This window comes from Eleutherodactylus coqui, chromosome 10 (assembly GCF_035609145.1).
Source record: "Eleutherodactylus coqui strain aEleCoq1 chromosome 10, aEleCoq1.hap1, whole genome shotgun sequence".
Classification (NCBI taxonomy): Eukaryota; Metazoa; Chordata; class Amphibia; order Anura; family Eleutherodactylidae; genus Eleutherodactylus; species Eleutherodactylus coqui.
Window position 1 is genome coordinate 101,950,395 of NC_089846.1, and position 16,880 is coordinate 101,967,274.

At 43.9% G+C, this 16,880-nt stretch overlaps 1 protein-coding gene across 1 annotated transcript; it reads right to left on the bottom strand.

Moving 5' to 3' along the window:
* Positions 1-1,359: 1,359 nt before the first annotated feature.
* Positions 1,360-12,913, bottom strand: CDX4 (caudal type homeobox 4). The gene is made up of 3 exons (XM_066579859.1): positions 12,469-12,913; positions 3,987-4,132; positions 1,360-1,599 (listed from the first exon to the last, which is right to left on the bottom strand). The coding sequence occupies exons 1-3, from the start codon at positions 12,911-12,913 to the stop codon at positions 1,360-1,362; spliced, it is 831 nt and encodes a 276-aa protein (XP_066435956.1).
* Positions 12,914-16,880: the final 3,967 nt, after the last annotated feature.

Here is a 16,880-nt window from a genome sequence, read left to right on the forward strand (position 1 = left end):
CTATTCTATCCTCCTCTCTGGCTGTTTGCAATGGGAAGGGCAGGACGGGCATGGATCTAAGCTCTGCCTCGCTCCTCTCCCTCCCATACCTGGCTGCAGAGAGGGGGCGGCTGCTTAGCTCCACCCCCATCCCACCCACTCCAATTGCAAACAGCCAGAGGGAAAAAGAGAGGAGGTGAGCCAGCGAGGGGGAGGGAAGGGGAGGCAAAGGCATTGGTGCCTCAGCGTATATGCGCCGGGGCCCGTGTCATCTGAACAGGCGCACAAACATTAGATTTGTGCACCCATTCACACGTTTTTATATGGCGCCGGCGGGCACACGTACAAACACCTATGGCTGTGTGAGAGAGGCCTTAGGGATCACACCCACTTGCGCTTTTTTTAACGCTGCGATATCGCTGCATTTTTTTCAATGGGACTTTCCAATGTTAAAAACACATCACAAGTTTGTGCTTTGCAATTTTTGTGCGATGCGTTTTTAACATTAGAAAGTCCCATTGACAATCGCGTGAAAAAAAACGCACAAGTAAAACACAAGTCTAATGTGTATGGAAACTGTATACAGTTTTATATGATCCAGTGTAAAGATGCCCTTACACTTTAGACTAAAGGATGCTCCAAGACAGATTGTTCATCCGTCACCCGGGGTCCTTGAACATGTATGGCCAGTACTTATTGCACTCCTTAAGTGTTGGAAGTTGCAGTACTCTTCTCTTCCAACACTCAAGGAGCATAATAAGTACTTTCTATTTACGTATTTGAAGGAATTAGACACCTTCCTATTTTTGTAGCACCTGGTGTTGAGATTACCTGTGTACCTAAATATTGTTTATCTGTCAACGGCCGATAGGGTCTAAAATGTGTATGGCCATGTCTGCAAAATCAATGTTCGGCAGAAGACTGCTCAATAGTTGTCCAACCATCAACCTACTTCTATCTAATGTGTATGACTGCTTTCAGTATTCCTATAATAGTCACTATCACATTTGCAGTAAAGTTATTATACCCATTGTCATTATGTTCACACACGCAGTCGTCATGTATCACTGTATGTACTTTTGCTTCTCATTCGCTGACAGTTCATTTACAAACCACTTCAGAGCCAGGGAAGTCATTGGACATTGTGGTGATGTGGGATAAACAGGCAGCAGGTCCTTTCTTATTACCGTCCTCCATTCGCATGTCTAGTGAGTTTTTTTTTGACCGATATGCTTGCTATTTGGTAAGTATTCCCCGAAGTGACCAGGTGAGAATAGTGGGTGAGCAGCTTTCACGATACATCAGGACAACACTAAACGAAACCACTAATGTCTTAATCAATCCTAGTTGGTTGGGAGAAGCTGTGTGAGTTCATCCGACTTATACAGTAACTTGCTGTATTATGTTGTTAGGCTGTAGGCCATTGTTCAAGTTGTGTGCAAACTGTGGCGGTTGGTACAAAGAGCTTGGCATTTCTGTATGTGGCAGAGAGTCACAAAGTTGGTTAGGACTGGCTGAACTTGAATCACTTTGCAAAGAGCCTGTTCCATCAAACTGATTCATCTTCTTCTTGTAGAGTTTCCTCTCCTTGGCTCTGCGGTTCTGGAACCAGATTTTTATCTGCAAGAGTTAAAAAGAAAGAAATAAACAAAAATAGAGCATAAGCGCCCTACAGCCGTCCCACCGCGCCTCCGTTCACTGCAAACAGGCAGTTGTTCATAGATGAATGACTGCCTGTTTACTGCTTGGTGAGTTAAAAACCAAGTGACTCTGACAAGTGAGAATTCTTGCTCAGTGCCCCGTCGGTGAGTTTGTGTACATTGGACGACTATTGCCCAAATTTGCGGTTTCCAGCGACTATCTGTGCCACAATCGTCGCATGTAAAGGTACCTTTAACCACTAAATGTTCGAAAGTATCATTTTTTATTGATGACTACTTAGGGCTCGTGCACATCGGTGTCAGAGGTTCGGTTGCCCTTAGCGAGTACCTGCCCGCTCGAGAGAAAAGGTTCGGCTGCCGGCAGCGGGCAGGGAGCGGCGGGGGAGAGCGGGGAGGAACGAAGGGGAGATCTCTCTCTCCCCCCCACTCCCCCTGCTCACTGCCGCAACTCACCTGTCACCTGCGCCGGCAGCCGAACCTTTTCTCTCGATCGGGCAGGTACTCGCTAAGGGTAATGCTCGCTCATCTCTATTTGCTACTTTTTTAATACCAAAAACTGGTGAAAATCCTTTTCCAAAACTAATAATAATACACTAACAGTTGCACCATTCATGTCTTTTATTAAGCACACAGAGTAAACATCCACAGAGCAGGGGGAAAAAAACTAAGTGAACCCTTGAATTTAATAATCTCTAGATCTCCCTTTAGCAGCAATCACCTTCATCAAATGTTTCCTGTAGCTACAAATAAGATTCTCCTAAGGTTGTGGAGGAATTTCTAACCATTCCTCCCAACGAATGTGATTCAGTTCATCAATATTTGGGATCGGTTGGTTCTTCAGCTTCAGCTCATGGATTATTGCCTTATATTCTTCTGTGAAATGTTTTGATGCATCTTAGATTTCATCGTCCCTTCAATGATCACAAGGCTTCCAGGCCCTTAGCCAGCAGAGCACCCCCAAACCATGATGCCCCTCCACCGTGCTCCACAGTTGGGATGAGGTTTTGGTGTCGGTGTTCTTTTTTCCTCTAAACACAGAATTGTGCTAAAAAGTTTTACTTTTGTCTCATCTGTCTATCAAATGTTTTCCGAGAAGCATTGTGGAGGTCCCCAGCAAACATCAGACGGGCCACAATGTTCTCTTTTGGACAGCAGTGGTTTCCTTTGTGGTGTCCTTCCATGAACACCATTCTTGTTCAGTGTTTTTTGTTTGGAGAATCTTCTATAAGTTTTGCTGTTACCCTTGGATTCTTTCTCAGCTCTTTCAGGATTGCCCATTGTGCACTTGGAGGGATCTTACAGGATACCCACTCTTAGGGGTAGTAGCAACAGTCCTGATTTTTTCCATCTGTAGATAGTTTGTTTAACCGTGGATTGATGTACACCCATGTTGTTTGCATTGGGCTATGGTTCACCGAAGTGCAGATTCGTCAGCAGCCAGACTTTGTGCACCTTTATTTAATGAGCAAAGCACCTGTGAAACCCAGACTTAAAATCTAATCTTTTTAATTGAAGAAACACACTTTGTCAATTTAGTTTTGAAGAAGTCAACCACACAGAGGTTCATTTACTTTTTCTCTCTGCACCGTGAACAATTATTCAATGTGCTCAATAAAATACATAAACGGTACAGCGGTTAATGTTTATGCAAATCTGTATATCACTTGCTTTAGGGGTTGTGCCATCAAAACAACTTCTCACCTGTCTATAACATAGGCAATAAGAACTCATGTCCACAAGCGGGTCGGATTCCGCATGTGGGAGACCTGCGAAAACCATTTGCGGGAGATCGCGGATGTAATAGATGTACGGGCATGCACTGCGGATCATCTGCGCAGAAAATAATCCGCAACCCCACCTGCCTACCTGATTTCAACCTTCTAATCTGCAGTGCATCTGCAATTGTATTTGCGGATTGTGGATCGTCTGCACCCATTGAGCCCGTCTGCACGGAATCCGCACTTAAATGGAGCGTGCTGCGATTTGCTTTCTGCACCATACGGTCCGCAAATCAAATCCGCATGCTTAAATTCCGTTGCGGATGCCAATGCTTCCTTATGGGCACTTTGAATTGCGGATCTTCCGTGCAGGTGACCCGTACAGATTCCGCAAATCAAATCCGCCCGTGGACATTGGGCCTAAGTGTCTGATTGGTGGAGAACTAACTGCTGGGACCCCTCTGCTCACAAGAATGGGGGTCCAGACTCTCCTGGTTAGCGTTGGGCGATGGTCATTGGTGTGCACTTCTGCTTCCTTCATCAAGGGGTATGCACACCAGTTGTTTTGGTGACACAAGACCTTTAGGGTAAAGAGAGGGATATTTTAAAGACCACTTGAAGCATTTACCTGTCTCTCAGATAGGCTTAAGCTAGCAGCCAGCTCCGTTTTCCGTCTGATTGTGATGTATCTACTGTAATGAAACTCTTTCTCCAGCTCCAGTCTCTGATGATCAGTGTAAACCACTCGATACTTTTCCTTCGTTCTTGTCTTACCTACACAAATAAGATGAGAATATCATTCATCATACGATAGCCAATTAATATCCTGCTAATTACCATCACTCTGACAAGAATACCTAAAATTACGTTTTACCCAGAAACTCTATGAATCTCTATATATTCAGGAATGGCAAGTAGCAAAACCAGCTTATCAACCTGTATATGGCTGGTGCCATAGTGCATTGGCTTCTACTTTGATATATAAGGAAGTGATAAATCTTGGATGGGACTTGCCTCCAGGTGAGTTCTACATTACTGAGACAGGATGTGAACGTCTCAAGGGGAAAAAGCAAAGGAACAAAAGCAAAACACAACTGTGAAGATAACAAACAAATACAACACAGCCTTAAGTGTGCTACTGCCTTTGATCCTTCCTAATTTTCTTTGATGTTAGCTTGGAATCATATAGAGGAACAAAGATGCCCTAAATTAGTTCTCTAAATGCTATTGAGGTGCTAATTTTAGGCAGATAGCAGGCAGACAAAGAAGCTACAAGGTGATCTTATCATTTCTGAAAGGCTGGAGCTGTAAACTACTGGTCAGACTCCCTTTCATGTTAGGGAAAGTACAGTAAGTGAACTTAGGGCACTTTTAGGCCGGCTGACCAAATACCAAAGCGGCTCATTTAAAAGGACTTCACACAGGACAAGGATTGGCGGAATGAAGGGCCCCGTGAACAGTTGTTTAAAACTTTTTTTCATTGATGTGGCTGTTTGTTACCATTTTGGTTGGCAGCTGTTTGCATGAGATGTGCCGCCACAAACAGGGATTTTTATACCCACCTGAAAGATCTGACCAGCTGACTAATAAGCCTTGGGCCGCCTGCACACGGACGAGTCGGATTCTGTATGCGGGATCCCTGTGACTGGTCAGTGACCCCCGTGTACCTGTCCACAGTCTTTTGATTTGTGCTGCACATGCGCAGAACAGATTATGCCGCGCCATTACCAGGCGATGACACGAATTCCGCAACCTTTCCGCAATGATGATTGCAGAAGGGCCAGGGGTTGGACGGCTTCCATTGACTTCAATGAAGCCATCCGTGTGGAATCCACACTGAATCGCAGCATGCCACGATTTTTCATCCACGAGTGGAAAATCACATTCAATTTCCACTCATGTAGAGAAAATCATGTTTCGCCATAGCATGGTATGAACGCTATTTGCTGCGGAATCTGGAGGCGGACGCCCGATCCGGATTCCGCAATGCAAATCCACCTGTGTGCAGGCGGCCTTAGGCTGCCCATATACATTAAAGAAAGTATACCTCCAATTAGGACTGCGGCCATGTATCCTACAAAAAGCCTAAAAGTGACAGCAAAAGAAGCAGCGGTCCTGTTTCCTAGGTAATCAGACAAAAAATGCAACATAACTGATTGATTTTTTTCCCCCTAAGTACTGAAGCTCAATGATGTCTGGTCCCTATAGCCATTCGATTGTTGGTAGGTTTGTTTTTTGGTGATTTATAGGAGCTGGATAGTTTTGCAGTAGTGAACCAACCCATCATCCGTTGACTTCAATGGGGTTGTCTGGATTGGACAAGTCACATGCTAAATCGGGTGTTATCGCAGGAAGAACCACTTGCTTACTGCTCATAACTAGAGATGAGCGAGCATACTCGCTAGGGGAAATGGTTGAGCGAGCATACTCGCTAAGGGCAATTGCTCGAGCGAGAATTGCCCTTAGCGAGTACCTGCCCGCTCGAGACACAAGGTTCGGGTGCCGGCGCGGGGGAGTGGTGAGTAGCGGCAGTCAGCAGGGTGGAGCGGGGGGGGGGGGAGAGGGAGAGAGAGATCTCCCCTCCGTTCCTCCCTGCTCTCCCCCGCAGCTCCCTGCCCGCCGCTGGCACCCGAACCTTTTGTCTCGAGCGGGCAGATACTCGCTAAGGGCAATGCTCGCTCGAGCAATTGCCCTTAGCAAGTATGCTCTCTCATCACTACTCATAACACATAACCAAGCAGGGCAGATTTACTTAGATTATGCCAATGCTTCATATGCCAATCTTAAAATGATTACTGGTGAAATAAGATGCGCCAAATATATTAAGAGGTCACGGCCTCTTTAATAAAGTTGGCATGCTTGACTACTGGAGACAGCCAAGTGCCACTTAGTACTTGGCTATCTCCAGCAGTCCCTTTGATATAAATGGGGTGGTAGTGTGCATGCGTGAACACCGCTCCAGTCATTCAGGGATGCTCAGCACCTCAGTTTTCATGATTGCTGGAGATCCCTGTGGTTGAACCCCAGAATCCGATATTGATCACCTAACCTGTGGAGATAAGCTTCATCCTTAATGTAAAAAGATGGACCCACATGAATGCAAATTTTTAAAATAGCAGTAAAAATCAGATATTGAAGTCCAACCGGTGGCATGAATTAAATGTACTACCAAAGTGTATAGCTCTAAAACATACATATGTGTCATAAATGTAAATTTAGCATTCGCAGGCAAATACAACGTTTCTACTTTTTTCTTTACTCGAGTGAATTGCTTCTTTCCTGTTACCGCTATTTTTACAGAACGCTCCTTTCCCCCGGGTTTATTTATTGCACCTTCACAAAAATTCCTTTTGTATCATGCACAAAAAGAAAAGACGTTTGGTGCGCTCTTTGTGTCCGCTGGTAGGAAGAGCCAATTCATGTCCAATTCTTCCCATGCTCAACCCCCAACTTTATGACTTTGCCAGCTGTATTGATCTATAGGTAGCACCTGATGCTGAGAAGATGCTTAAAAAAAAAGTATTCAAAAACTATCTAAACTAACGGAAACGATGAGAATAGGCAGGGCATAAAAAAATAAAATACAATTTTATATACTATGTATAGATTATGTCAACCAAGGTTTTAGTATATATAATCCCTTAGTCATAAAAGCCTTCCAGGGGCAATAAAAGCTCTTGGTGTCTTATTTGCTGTGAAAATCAACACCCCTTCCGGTAGTATAACCTCTGGAGAAATGGGGATATGGGAAGACAAAATTGCATATCAAAGCGAAAAGGGGAAGAAGTGTGGAGAAAAAGAGGCTTGCTACCTCTATATGACAGATAGTCCTTAAAGCATGGACAATGTGACCTCACAATGAGTTTACAAAGTACTGGCATTAGCATGTAAAGAAGAGGCTGCCCCTCTGTCTGTTCTGCGGTGCAGCATATGCAGAAGTCACCGGACCCTCACTGTCACTTTAAAAATGGATCCGGCTCATTTGTACATTTTCGGTTATCGCATATCGTTAAGTCATACTCAGCATTTCGTGTCATGACATATTTTACGTCTTTCCCATGTGCTGTCTCTTTAGAAAGACGACCGAAGTTCCCATTGAAATCCAATTTACAGGGGGGCAATTACAGCTATTATAAAGAGTCCTTGTAAGGATAACTCATTGTCATCCTAGGAAATAAGATTTCCTCTGTGGGGCTGCAGAGACATGAAGAGTTTCCTTGTAGGAATAGACCCTAGGTCAGTCAATTACCAGCATCGGGTTATTACATTATATTAAGGTCATATTCTGACACGGCCGATTTGTTGCAGATTTTCAATGGGGATTCTGCACCAAAATTCTGCAATTAAGGGCGCCCACCCACTGGCGTTTTTTTTCCCTGCGAAATTCGCAGTATTTTTTTCTCTGCAGGGGTCTATGGGACTTGTAATGTTAAAATCGCGATCGCGCAAAATCGCGATTTCGCGGTAAATTGCGATTTTGCGCGATCGCGATTTTAACATTACAAGTCCCATAGACCCCTGCAGAGAAAAAAATGCTGCGAATTTCGCAGGGAAAAAAAACGCCAGTGGGTGGGCGCCCTAAGTATGGAATAGAATTTGACTTTAGGGTGGATTCACACACATTTTTTTTGCAAAAAGCTGCAGTTTTAGGGTAACATTAGAAAGTCCCATTGACAATTGGAAAAAAAAATAGGGAATTCGCAGAAGAAAAAAAACGCTAGTGGGTAGTCACCCTTAGGGCTCCTTTCCACTTGCGATTGCGTTTTTTGTTAACGCGATTGTCAATGGGACTTTCTATTGTAAAAAACGCAACTGCGTTTTTGGTGCATTGCGTTGCGTTTTTTACAATAGAAAGTCCCATTGACAATCGCGTTTACAAAAAATGCAATCGCAAGTGGAAAGGAGCCCTTAGGGTGCCCACCCACTAGCGTTTTTTTACTGCGAAATTCGCAGCGTTTTTTTTTTTCTGCAGGGGTCATGCAAAGCTAAAATCGCGATCGCGCAAAATCGCAATATCGCGGTAAATCGCGATTTTGCGCGATCGCGATTTTTACATTACAAGTCCCATAGACCCCCTGCAGAAAAAAAAAACCTGCGAATTTCGCAGTGAAAAAAAACGCCAGTGGGTGGGCGCCCTTAGGGTACATTTTCATGCCGTTTTTTTTTGGATACGGGAAAAGATAGGGGAAATCTAAAGGAAAGACTTTATACTTTCCTGCCGGATCCACTTCTGGCTTTGGCTCAAAGAACTGCCTCAAAAATGATGCCTATTCATAAACAAACAAAAAGCAACAAACAAACAATCTCTGTGAAACAAGTTTTAGGCCGGGCTCACACAGGACGGATTTGCTGCAGGATTTCCGTGCGGATCGCCCGTATGGAAATTCCACCCGCGGCTCCTAATCCCGGGATTAGCCAGCAAAGTGGACGAGATTTTGCAAAAATCTTGTCCATATGCTGCGGCCATGCTGCGCGGAAATTAAAGACGCAGCATGTCAATTCTTTTTTTTACCGCAGCGGCCTCTCTATGGGGAGAGATGGCCGCAGCGGAAATGCAGGCAGCGCAGACACTCCAAAACCCGAAGCTGTGGTTTTCCAGCGGAATTCTTGTGGATTTTCGGTGCGGCCAATCTGCAAGAATTACGCTGAAAATCCGGCCCGTGTGAACCCAGCCTTACAGCACCATTCAGGCACAGAGTAAAAATCCCCCATTTTAAGGCAAGATTCTTCAAATCCATAGCGTGCCTTATAGGCTGTGTGCCTCCTGCGAATGTTTGCCATGGATTTAACTTTTTAATCCCTGCAAGGAAAATTGGTTTTAGATCCTGAAATGATTTATGTGTTTAGGATCCATTTACACCAAACGATTATCATTTGAACAGGTGAATAATGTCAGAGTTCACTCGTCCGCTCGGGCCGCCTGCTCATACAGGCAGATACATCAGTGGCTCGTCCAAACGAGAAATCGTACAGTCGTCACATTCGCTGTATAAGGGAGAACGACTGACCCAACGGTACTTAAACCGAACGATTAGCGAACGAGCCGACGATGATTTTTATGCCTGCCTGTTGCTTCCCGTTCTGTCACTGGCGTGCCGTTAGATTATTGCTCACTTTCGCTCATTTGAACAATCTAGTGAATAAGACATATTTGGCTAGGGCCAATTCTAAGCTTCACACCAGCATATGCACAATTGCGCATAAAGTATTTGCGCCGTGGACAAGTTTTTCTTGCATGCGTATCGCTGTATTTTGATGTCCTTTTTACACCCGCAGGGCATGTTCATACGCACGTGGGAGGCGACAACACCCCGATTTAAATTAATCGAATGAGTTCCAGATGTGTTCTTTTTCCAGCGGAATTCCACTGTTTTTCACTCATCCGCTTGCTTATTGCGCACACATTTGCACACCCCACCATAGAATTCCATGGGGACTTTTGGTGTGAAAATGCACAAGTAGAGCATGCTGCGTGACCCTAATGTGAATGAACCCATTGAAATCAATGGCTTTTATTCACTGCGCACTACCTGTGGTTATTTTGCGCACATGCCCCTGTGTGAAGCCGTCCTAAGGGTGGTTTCACTCACTGCGTTTTTTTGGAACATAACACTACGGCCAGATGTTTAGCGGTAGGTGAATCATGAAACGCGCTATAAACTGTAGATTTTTTTTACTTCTCATGTTTTGTAGGTTTGGTATTTTTCTCTGACATTTTTGCAAAGCCTTCTCTGTAGGAAAGTGCATGAAATATGTGTAATGGAGTAAAAAAAATGTACATGTATTTTTTTAGGCCACTCTCACTAAGTCGATAGTAAAAACGCTTTCAGCGCAGTAACAATGCAGGCAAAGCAAGCCGATGACGTCACCACTTTCATCCCCCCCCCCCCCCGCCCGCCAGGTGGCATAGAACGCTGCATTAAAAAGCATGGTAAAACGCAGTATACAGTGTTCTATCGGGTTTTTGACAGTGTTGAAAACGCTTCCCATTCATTTAAATGGCCGTCGCATCACATTTAAAAATGCTGAAATGCCCAAAAACAGAACAGACAACTAAAAAACTTCATCAAAAAGTATATGAAGGGAGTCTAACTCTGTGGAACTTCCACAGCGGGAATCACTGCAGAAATTCCTCATCCTTTAGTCCCCCTGTCCATGGGCGTAGCGAAGTCCCGCAGCAGATCTCCGCTGTGGGAGCTGGACCCGCTGCCGAATCTCCGACGGTCAGCCTTATCTGATAGATAGGCTGGCCGCGGAGAATCAGGGCAATTCGCAGCATGCTGCGAATTGCCCGCCGCGAGGAGAGAATCGCAATGATTCTCCGCTCGTGGACAGGTGCCGGCGCTTTCCATAGCAATGCACATACGCATACGCCCGTGTGCATCCGCCGTTACGGTGCAAGCCATGTCCAGATTTAAAAAAAATTCCTTTCCGCATGGGTAAAAATTTTCTGCAACGAACCTGCAGCATTTTTTGGAAAACGCAGCATTTTCTAAATCCGTAGCGAGTCTGTCTCTGCGGTGGATTTATCTCTGCAGCATCTCCGCATGTAACTGGCCTTTTACACGGGCCGACAGTCGTCACCACTCAGGTCGTTAGCGCTCGTGCAGAGCATTTAGACGGAAAGACTTATAGTCGCATCGTGGGCTTCTCGCTGGGTTCTTGCTCAGTGCCTCACCTTCTATGCGAAGCGCTGAGCGGGGAGCATTTACACGGAAGGAGAAGCCCGCGATCCAACGATGGTTTTTAAAGACAACTGAATGAATAGTGAGCGTTTTTTTTTGCATTTACACTGCAGGATAAATGCTGAAATTCGTTAATTTGAACGAATTTTGAGCGAGAACCGTTACATATAAATGGCCCATTGGTCCTATTTAGGCGAAGATCTGGCCCTTGCATATTTGCTGCAGGTTTTCCGTTATGCCTGCACCAATTTGACGTGAGCGGGCTGCCGTAAGACGTAAGAAACACGTAGAGAATACAGATCAGATAAGAGGATCAGTAACGATTATTGGTACTAGAGATGAGCGAACGAACTCGTTTAGGGCGATTTCGCAATCAAGCAGAGCTTTTTTCGAGTAACTGACTACTCGGGCAAAAAGATTCGGCGGCGCCGGGGGGCGGGGGGTGGCAGTGGGGAACAGGGGGGGAGCCCTCTCTCTCTCCCCAACTCCCCTCTGCCCCACACCCCGGCGCCCCCCGAATCTTTTCGCCCGAGTAGGCAGTTACTTGAAAAAAGCGGTGCTCGATTGCGAAATCGCCCTAAATGAGTACGTTCGCTCATCTCTATTGGTATGAGATACTGTGCGAACACTTTTCCCCCCATAGGTTGTAACAGTTTGATAATTTTCTTTTCATTTCTGATTTTCTTTCACTTTTAACAACTTATGACTAAATTTTGAAAGTTGTCAGATCTAGATCGCCTTCAGCGCTATACGAAATTTCAGTAGGTTACATGATCAAATAGCCTGAAATCTACTAATATATATTAGGCTGGCCTGTAATATGTGATTACACGTCCATAAACCCCTCAAATCTAAGAAGTCCTTGCTGAAGTCATATCAGCTTGACAGTTTTTAAGGGTTTATTATGCCCGGCACGCCCTCCAATAAACGCACCATTTTACTACCATTTCCCTGACTCGTGTTAATGGGGTTTTCGTACAATATTTACTTGCGTGATGTCAGTAACCCGCCGCTGAGGTGTGATTTATAGAGCTTCAATGTCTGATCCCTTGTGCCTATGTCTGTTAATCATCTGGGGAAGGGGAACCGCGGGACAATCATGGTATTATTCAGTGTTGGCAAAACATATTATGTGTAGAATATGGAAATGTTTGAAAGGTTTTATATATTTTTTATGTTATTATTTGCTATTATGTATATTTATTTACCATTAAATACATAAACATGATTTTTTTAAAATCATTCATTTCAGTCATTATTAATACATTAGTTGCAAAGAAGGAATACATTGAAATTCACCCTGGCCACATAATTTGTAATTTTTGTGTAATTTGTAATTTTCATAAAACGAAGAAAAAAAAAAGAAAATTGTTTTTACGCACTTAAAAAAAAAAAAAAAATACATGCAAATATATTTCCATTTACCTGTGGATGTAGATTGCACCGTTTTCCTCATCCATTCATAAGAATTTTGGCTTTGACTGCCGGGAGAAATTGTGACTGTATGATTTCCCTCTGTCGATTGTAAAATCCCAAGTCCAGACGGATGTGGAGAATTGTAACCAGGCGAATTGTAAGGAAATTGGTTGGGTGATAAGTCAGATGGCTGTATGGTACTGGTGTTGGATGGTGATGCAGAATAGGTATTCCAGTCTTCCCGAGGTGATCCATACTGAGATCCCCAAACTCCACAAGATTGCGCTTGGTTATCCATTCCTGGCACATGGTGATATGCCACGTAATTGAAATAGGGTTGACTGGCCCCATAATTTTGTCCTGTAGAGTTGCTAACACTATTTGCTGATCGTACGGAAAGTGGATACATACTAACGTCTTTACACCCAGGGTGATGGCCACATGTGATATTCATAGCTGGACCAGTCCTAGAATTGTCATCATTAGCCGAAGTACTCCTAGAATGACCCCTGCTTCTCTCACTTCTTTGCACTATCTATAAATGACCCCTGCAAGCCCTGGAGTCTCTTCCTACACATGACTAACAATGGTGTGACCAGGTGCTGGCACTAACAGTTTACTAAGGCCCTTCTGCCTGTCTCCCCCCCCAATACATTTGCATTCAAATGAAAGGCTGGATATTCTAGTATCATCACCTTGTTGCTACTTTCAGTGCTTCCTTTTTATCCGGAGCCTTGATATAAACTTTCCCACATGTGTTGACCTCTGCCCCTTCGCTTTACTCATTTGCTTCACCTCATAATAGTCTATGCAGTTTTGTATTGTTTTTACCTATTGTCTACATTTCCATCCTGGCACACAGTTTCCTGGAAATACTGGATTATATATTAGATGTTACTACCTCAAATAACAAACTTCACAAAAAATGAATGTATGCAACTGTCATGGCCATAGACAATAATAGCAAATAAAGATTTACACCCCATTTAATGCACTTGAGTACAGAACTAAATCATGTCATATTTAAGACCCCCCCATACATATTAGAGTAATATCAGATGGACCCGCCAATGTCCGTGGAGCTGGCTGACCATCTAATGTGTATGGAGGCCTCCCAATTAGGTGATGTTAGGGGAGTTTAGGATGTTGAATTTCAACGCCCAATCCTTTTGTTCTGACAGGAGATAAGCCACTATAAGGAATGTCTGATGGTGTCTTAAGACCATCATACACATTAGGTGCAAGTCATTCGAACCTGCTGATTGGGGTGGGATAGGTCAACTGTCTGATGTGTAAAAGGGCCTCCTGACTCTCCGCCAACAAATGTCTTGGGAAACAAGAATCGGACATATTGAATTTCAACTCATGATACTTTTGTTCTTCTTGGAGATGAGCAACCGTCAGAGGAGACTGACAGCAACCTTCCCCATTCTTCCCATAGAAAACACTTGACCGCTCGGCTAAACTGAATGGTTATGTGCATGTAGGAGTTGGGGAAATAGCTGCTGGCTGAATGAGGGTCTGGCTGCCAACCATTCAAGGTGTGTGGGCAGCTTTACTCTCCTTTCCTCATTCAGCACACATGCATCAAGTGGGCATGGTTATTATGTGTCATCCACATTACGTAACTGCTGCCACCTATTGCCACCTGCAACTATGATGTCACTTTACCATGTACCTGCTTAAAACAGTGAACCAGTTTTAATTGGCCTATTCCCAGTGGGTGATCAAAAGAAGATCAGCGGGGCTCAGTCGCTAGTGATTCCTGTGGATCAGTTGTTCTCTGGGCCAAATAGGTTCCTGCACTGAGTTGATTTCAGGGGAAAGCAGACAGTCCTGCAGTGCTAGCTATTATGGGCCAAGTTCCCATTGAAATGAATTAAAACTTGGTCTGCAATGCCACATCAGGCCACTAAGGCGGGAACTAGCTGCTGCTTGTAGAAATCAGCTCAGTACACAAGTGACCAACTTGGCGACTAGTTGATCCGTGAGGGTCACTGGTGATGAATCCCCTCAGATCTACTATGACCTATGCTGAGGATGGACCATCTAATGTTTACAACCCGTTTAAATAGAGGAACAGCACTAATTCTGGACACTGGTGATACCTGGAATGGTGAAGAATTATAATGTTGGGTATAAGGCATACTTTCAATTTAAGACTTTTGAAACAAAAGCCCCTTTAATGGAACCGTAGAACCAAAGAAAATCAGGGTCTAATATATTTGTGAGCTCATTATCTGTTTTGTTATTGTTTTGACCATGACATAATGCTAATATTGTATCATAAATGCTATTCTTGTATTGTAGATGGCAAAGACATGGGGGGTGATTTATGAATAATGTTGTAAAATGCACCAGTTTAAGAGATGTAGAAAATGGCACAAATTGTGCCAAATTTATGAAAATAGTACGCACAGAATTATATGTTTGCTAGACCATTAAGTTTCCTTTTGCTTAGGATACCCCATAGCTGGTGTACAGAACACCTACATTTTGCACCAAAAATGGCACATGCCATTATTTAAAAAATTCTGTGTGCACCTACTTCACACAGCCACGTCTCTTTCCTCAACACTTTCGAAAAATATAGAAAACGGTTCAGAAGATGTCAATAACACAGTAAAATTGGGGCACACAATAAGGGGTAGGCTGGGCCTGGGAATAGGGAGGCAGGAACTCCCCCAGCCAGGCTGCCAGAGATATTTGGGGCCACCCGGCTTTTACCATCCAGCTGCTGGCATCTTCATAGGTGCAGCTTCTCAGCTGCCATCTAGAATTGTGCTATGGTTGCTTTTCTCTCAAGTGTGGCCACATTGGGAGGCAGGATGATAAGCCGCTCAATAGCCTTCACGAGTGCCAAGATGGGATGAGGCCGGTTCTTCCAGTGTCCCGACGCAGGTGGTTTGATGATTTAATTCCATTCTTCTGCCTGCAATGAGCCAGAAGAGGATTGTGCACTTGTATTTAGGGGAGTATATATGTTTTTATTTCTTTTGGTGCTTGGGGGGCACAATTAATTTTGAGAGGCCATTTGAGGGGCAATATTAATATTAGGAGGGTATTTGGGGACAGTATTGCTATTCAGGGGCCACTTGGGGGCAGTATTAGTATTCAGAGGCCACTTGGGGGCAATGTTACTATAAAGGGGCCAGTTGGAGGCACTCTTACTATTCCAGGGCCATTAGGGAACACTATTTATATTAAGTTTGCAATAGAGGGGGTTCTATAAGTATTAAGGGTCAATTGTTCTGCACTCTTATTATTAAGGGGGAATTTGGGTGCACTATTACTATGAAGGAGGACTTGGGGGCACTTTACCATTCTCGGCCACTTGGGGACACTATTACTGTTCTGCAGACACTTAGGGGCACTATTATTCAGAGGGCATTTGGCACTATTATTGTTAAAGGGACACTTCTGGACACTATTGCTTTGTAAGGGCTACAATATTGGGCAGTGTTACTATATGGGGACACAAAAGAGGGAAATACTATTGTGTGGGGGAATAAGAAAAGCACTATTACAGTTTGGGTTATTGAAAATGGCACTATTACTGTGGGGCACTATTCCCATCAGTGGCACAATAATGGGCAGTATCTGTTTGGAACTATATTTTAGGGTACTATCTGGCACCACTCTTTTTAGGGGTGCTGTCAGTGTGGCATAATAGTTTGAGGAGGTAATTATCATTTTTATAGGTCTAGTTATTTCTGAAACACCATATTTGCAGGCACTGTACCACACAACAGCTACAGTTATATGGGAAAGTAGGGCAGCAACAGAATAGCAGTAGAGTTTCTGTAGGAAAAGGATTAGTAGGATGCTGGAAACACGAGGACCCAAAGACATCTGTGTTGCAAACTTTACAGAGAGATGTCTTGACTGGAAGAAGTCTTTATGGTGGTCTGGGCCAGATGGAGATGATGGGAAAAGTGAACTCCAGAGAGGGCGTTACCTATGAGTCACTCAATATATATGCATTCATTTACATGATCTGCAGATTGCTTGTATAGAACTGGTATTTACAACTATATGGTCACTGTTTGGTAATAAAATCGTTTTTTGTAGAACCCCTCTGATTAGGATGTGCTTCTGCAATACTGAATTTAGGTGAGTAGACCCGTAATCGGGCCGGGACACTTGCCTGTATTATTAGTGCAAAAATGTACCAGTATTACACTTGTCTGAAGTTGGCCATATCGAGAAGGAATATAGTTCTTGATTTTGGTGCTGTATTCATGGTATGAGCCTGGATTTTGTGCTCTATGTAATGGGCTTGGTTCTGGTACTGTATATATGTTATGACATTGGTTCTGTTGCTGCATTTATGGAATGAATGGATTTCTGGTGTTGCATGTACATACAGAGGTTAGTTTTGCCATTGTATTTATGTCATGAGCTTAGTTTTAATGCTATAT

Bases quoted from the DNA above. Each gene is read 5' to 3' on its own strand.
- CDX4 (XM_066579859.1), bottom strand. From the start codon at position 12,913: ATGAATATCACATGTGGCCATCACCCTGGGTGTAAAGACGTTAGTATG. The intron at 4,133-12,468 runs GTAAATGGAAAT...TTATTTGTGTAG, and splicing joins GGTGCAATCTACATCCACAG to GTAAGACAAGAACGAAGGAA. The intron at 1,600-3,986 runs GTAAATGCTTCA...TAACTCTTGCAG, and splicing joins TAAGCCTATCTGAGAGACAG to ATAAAAATCTGGTTCCAGAA.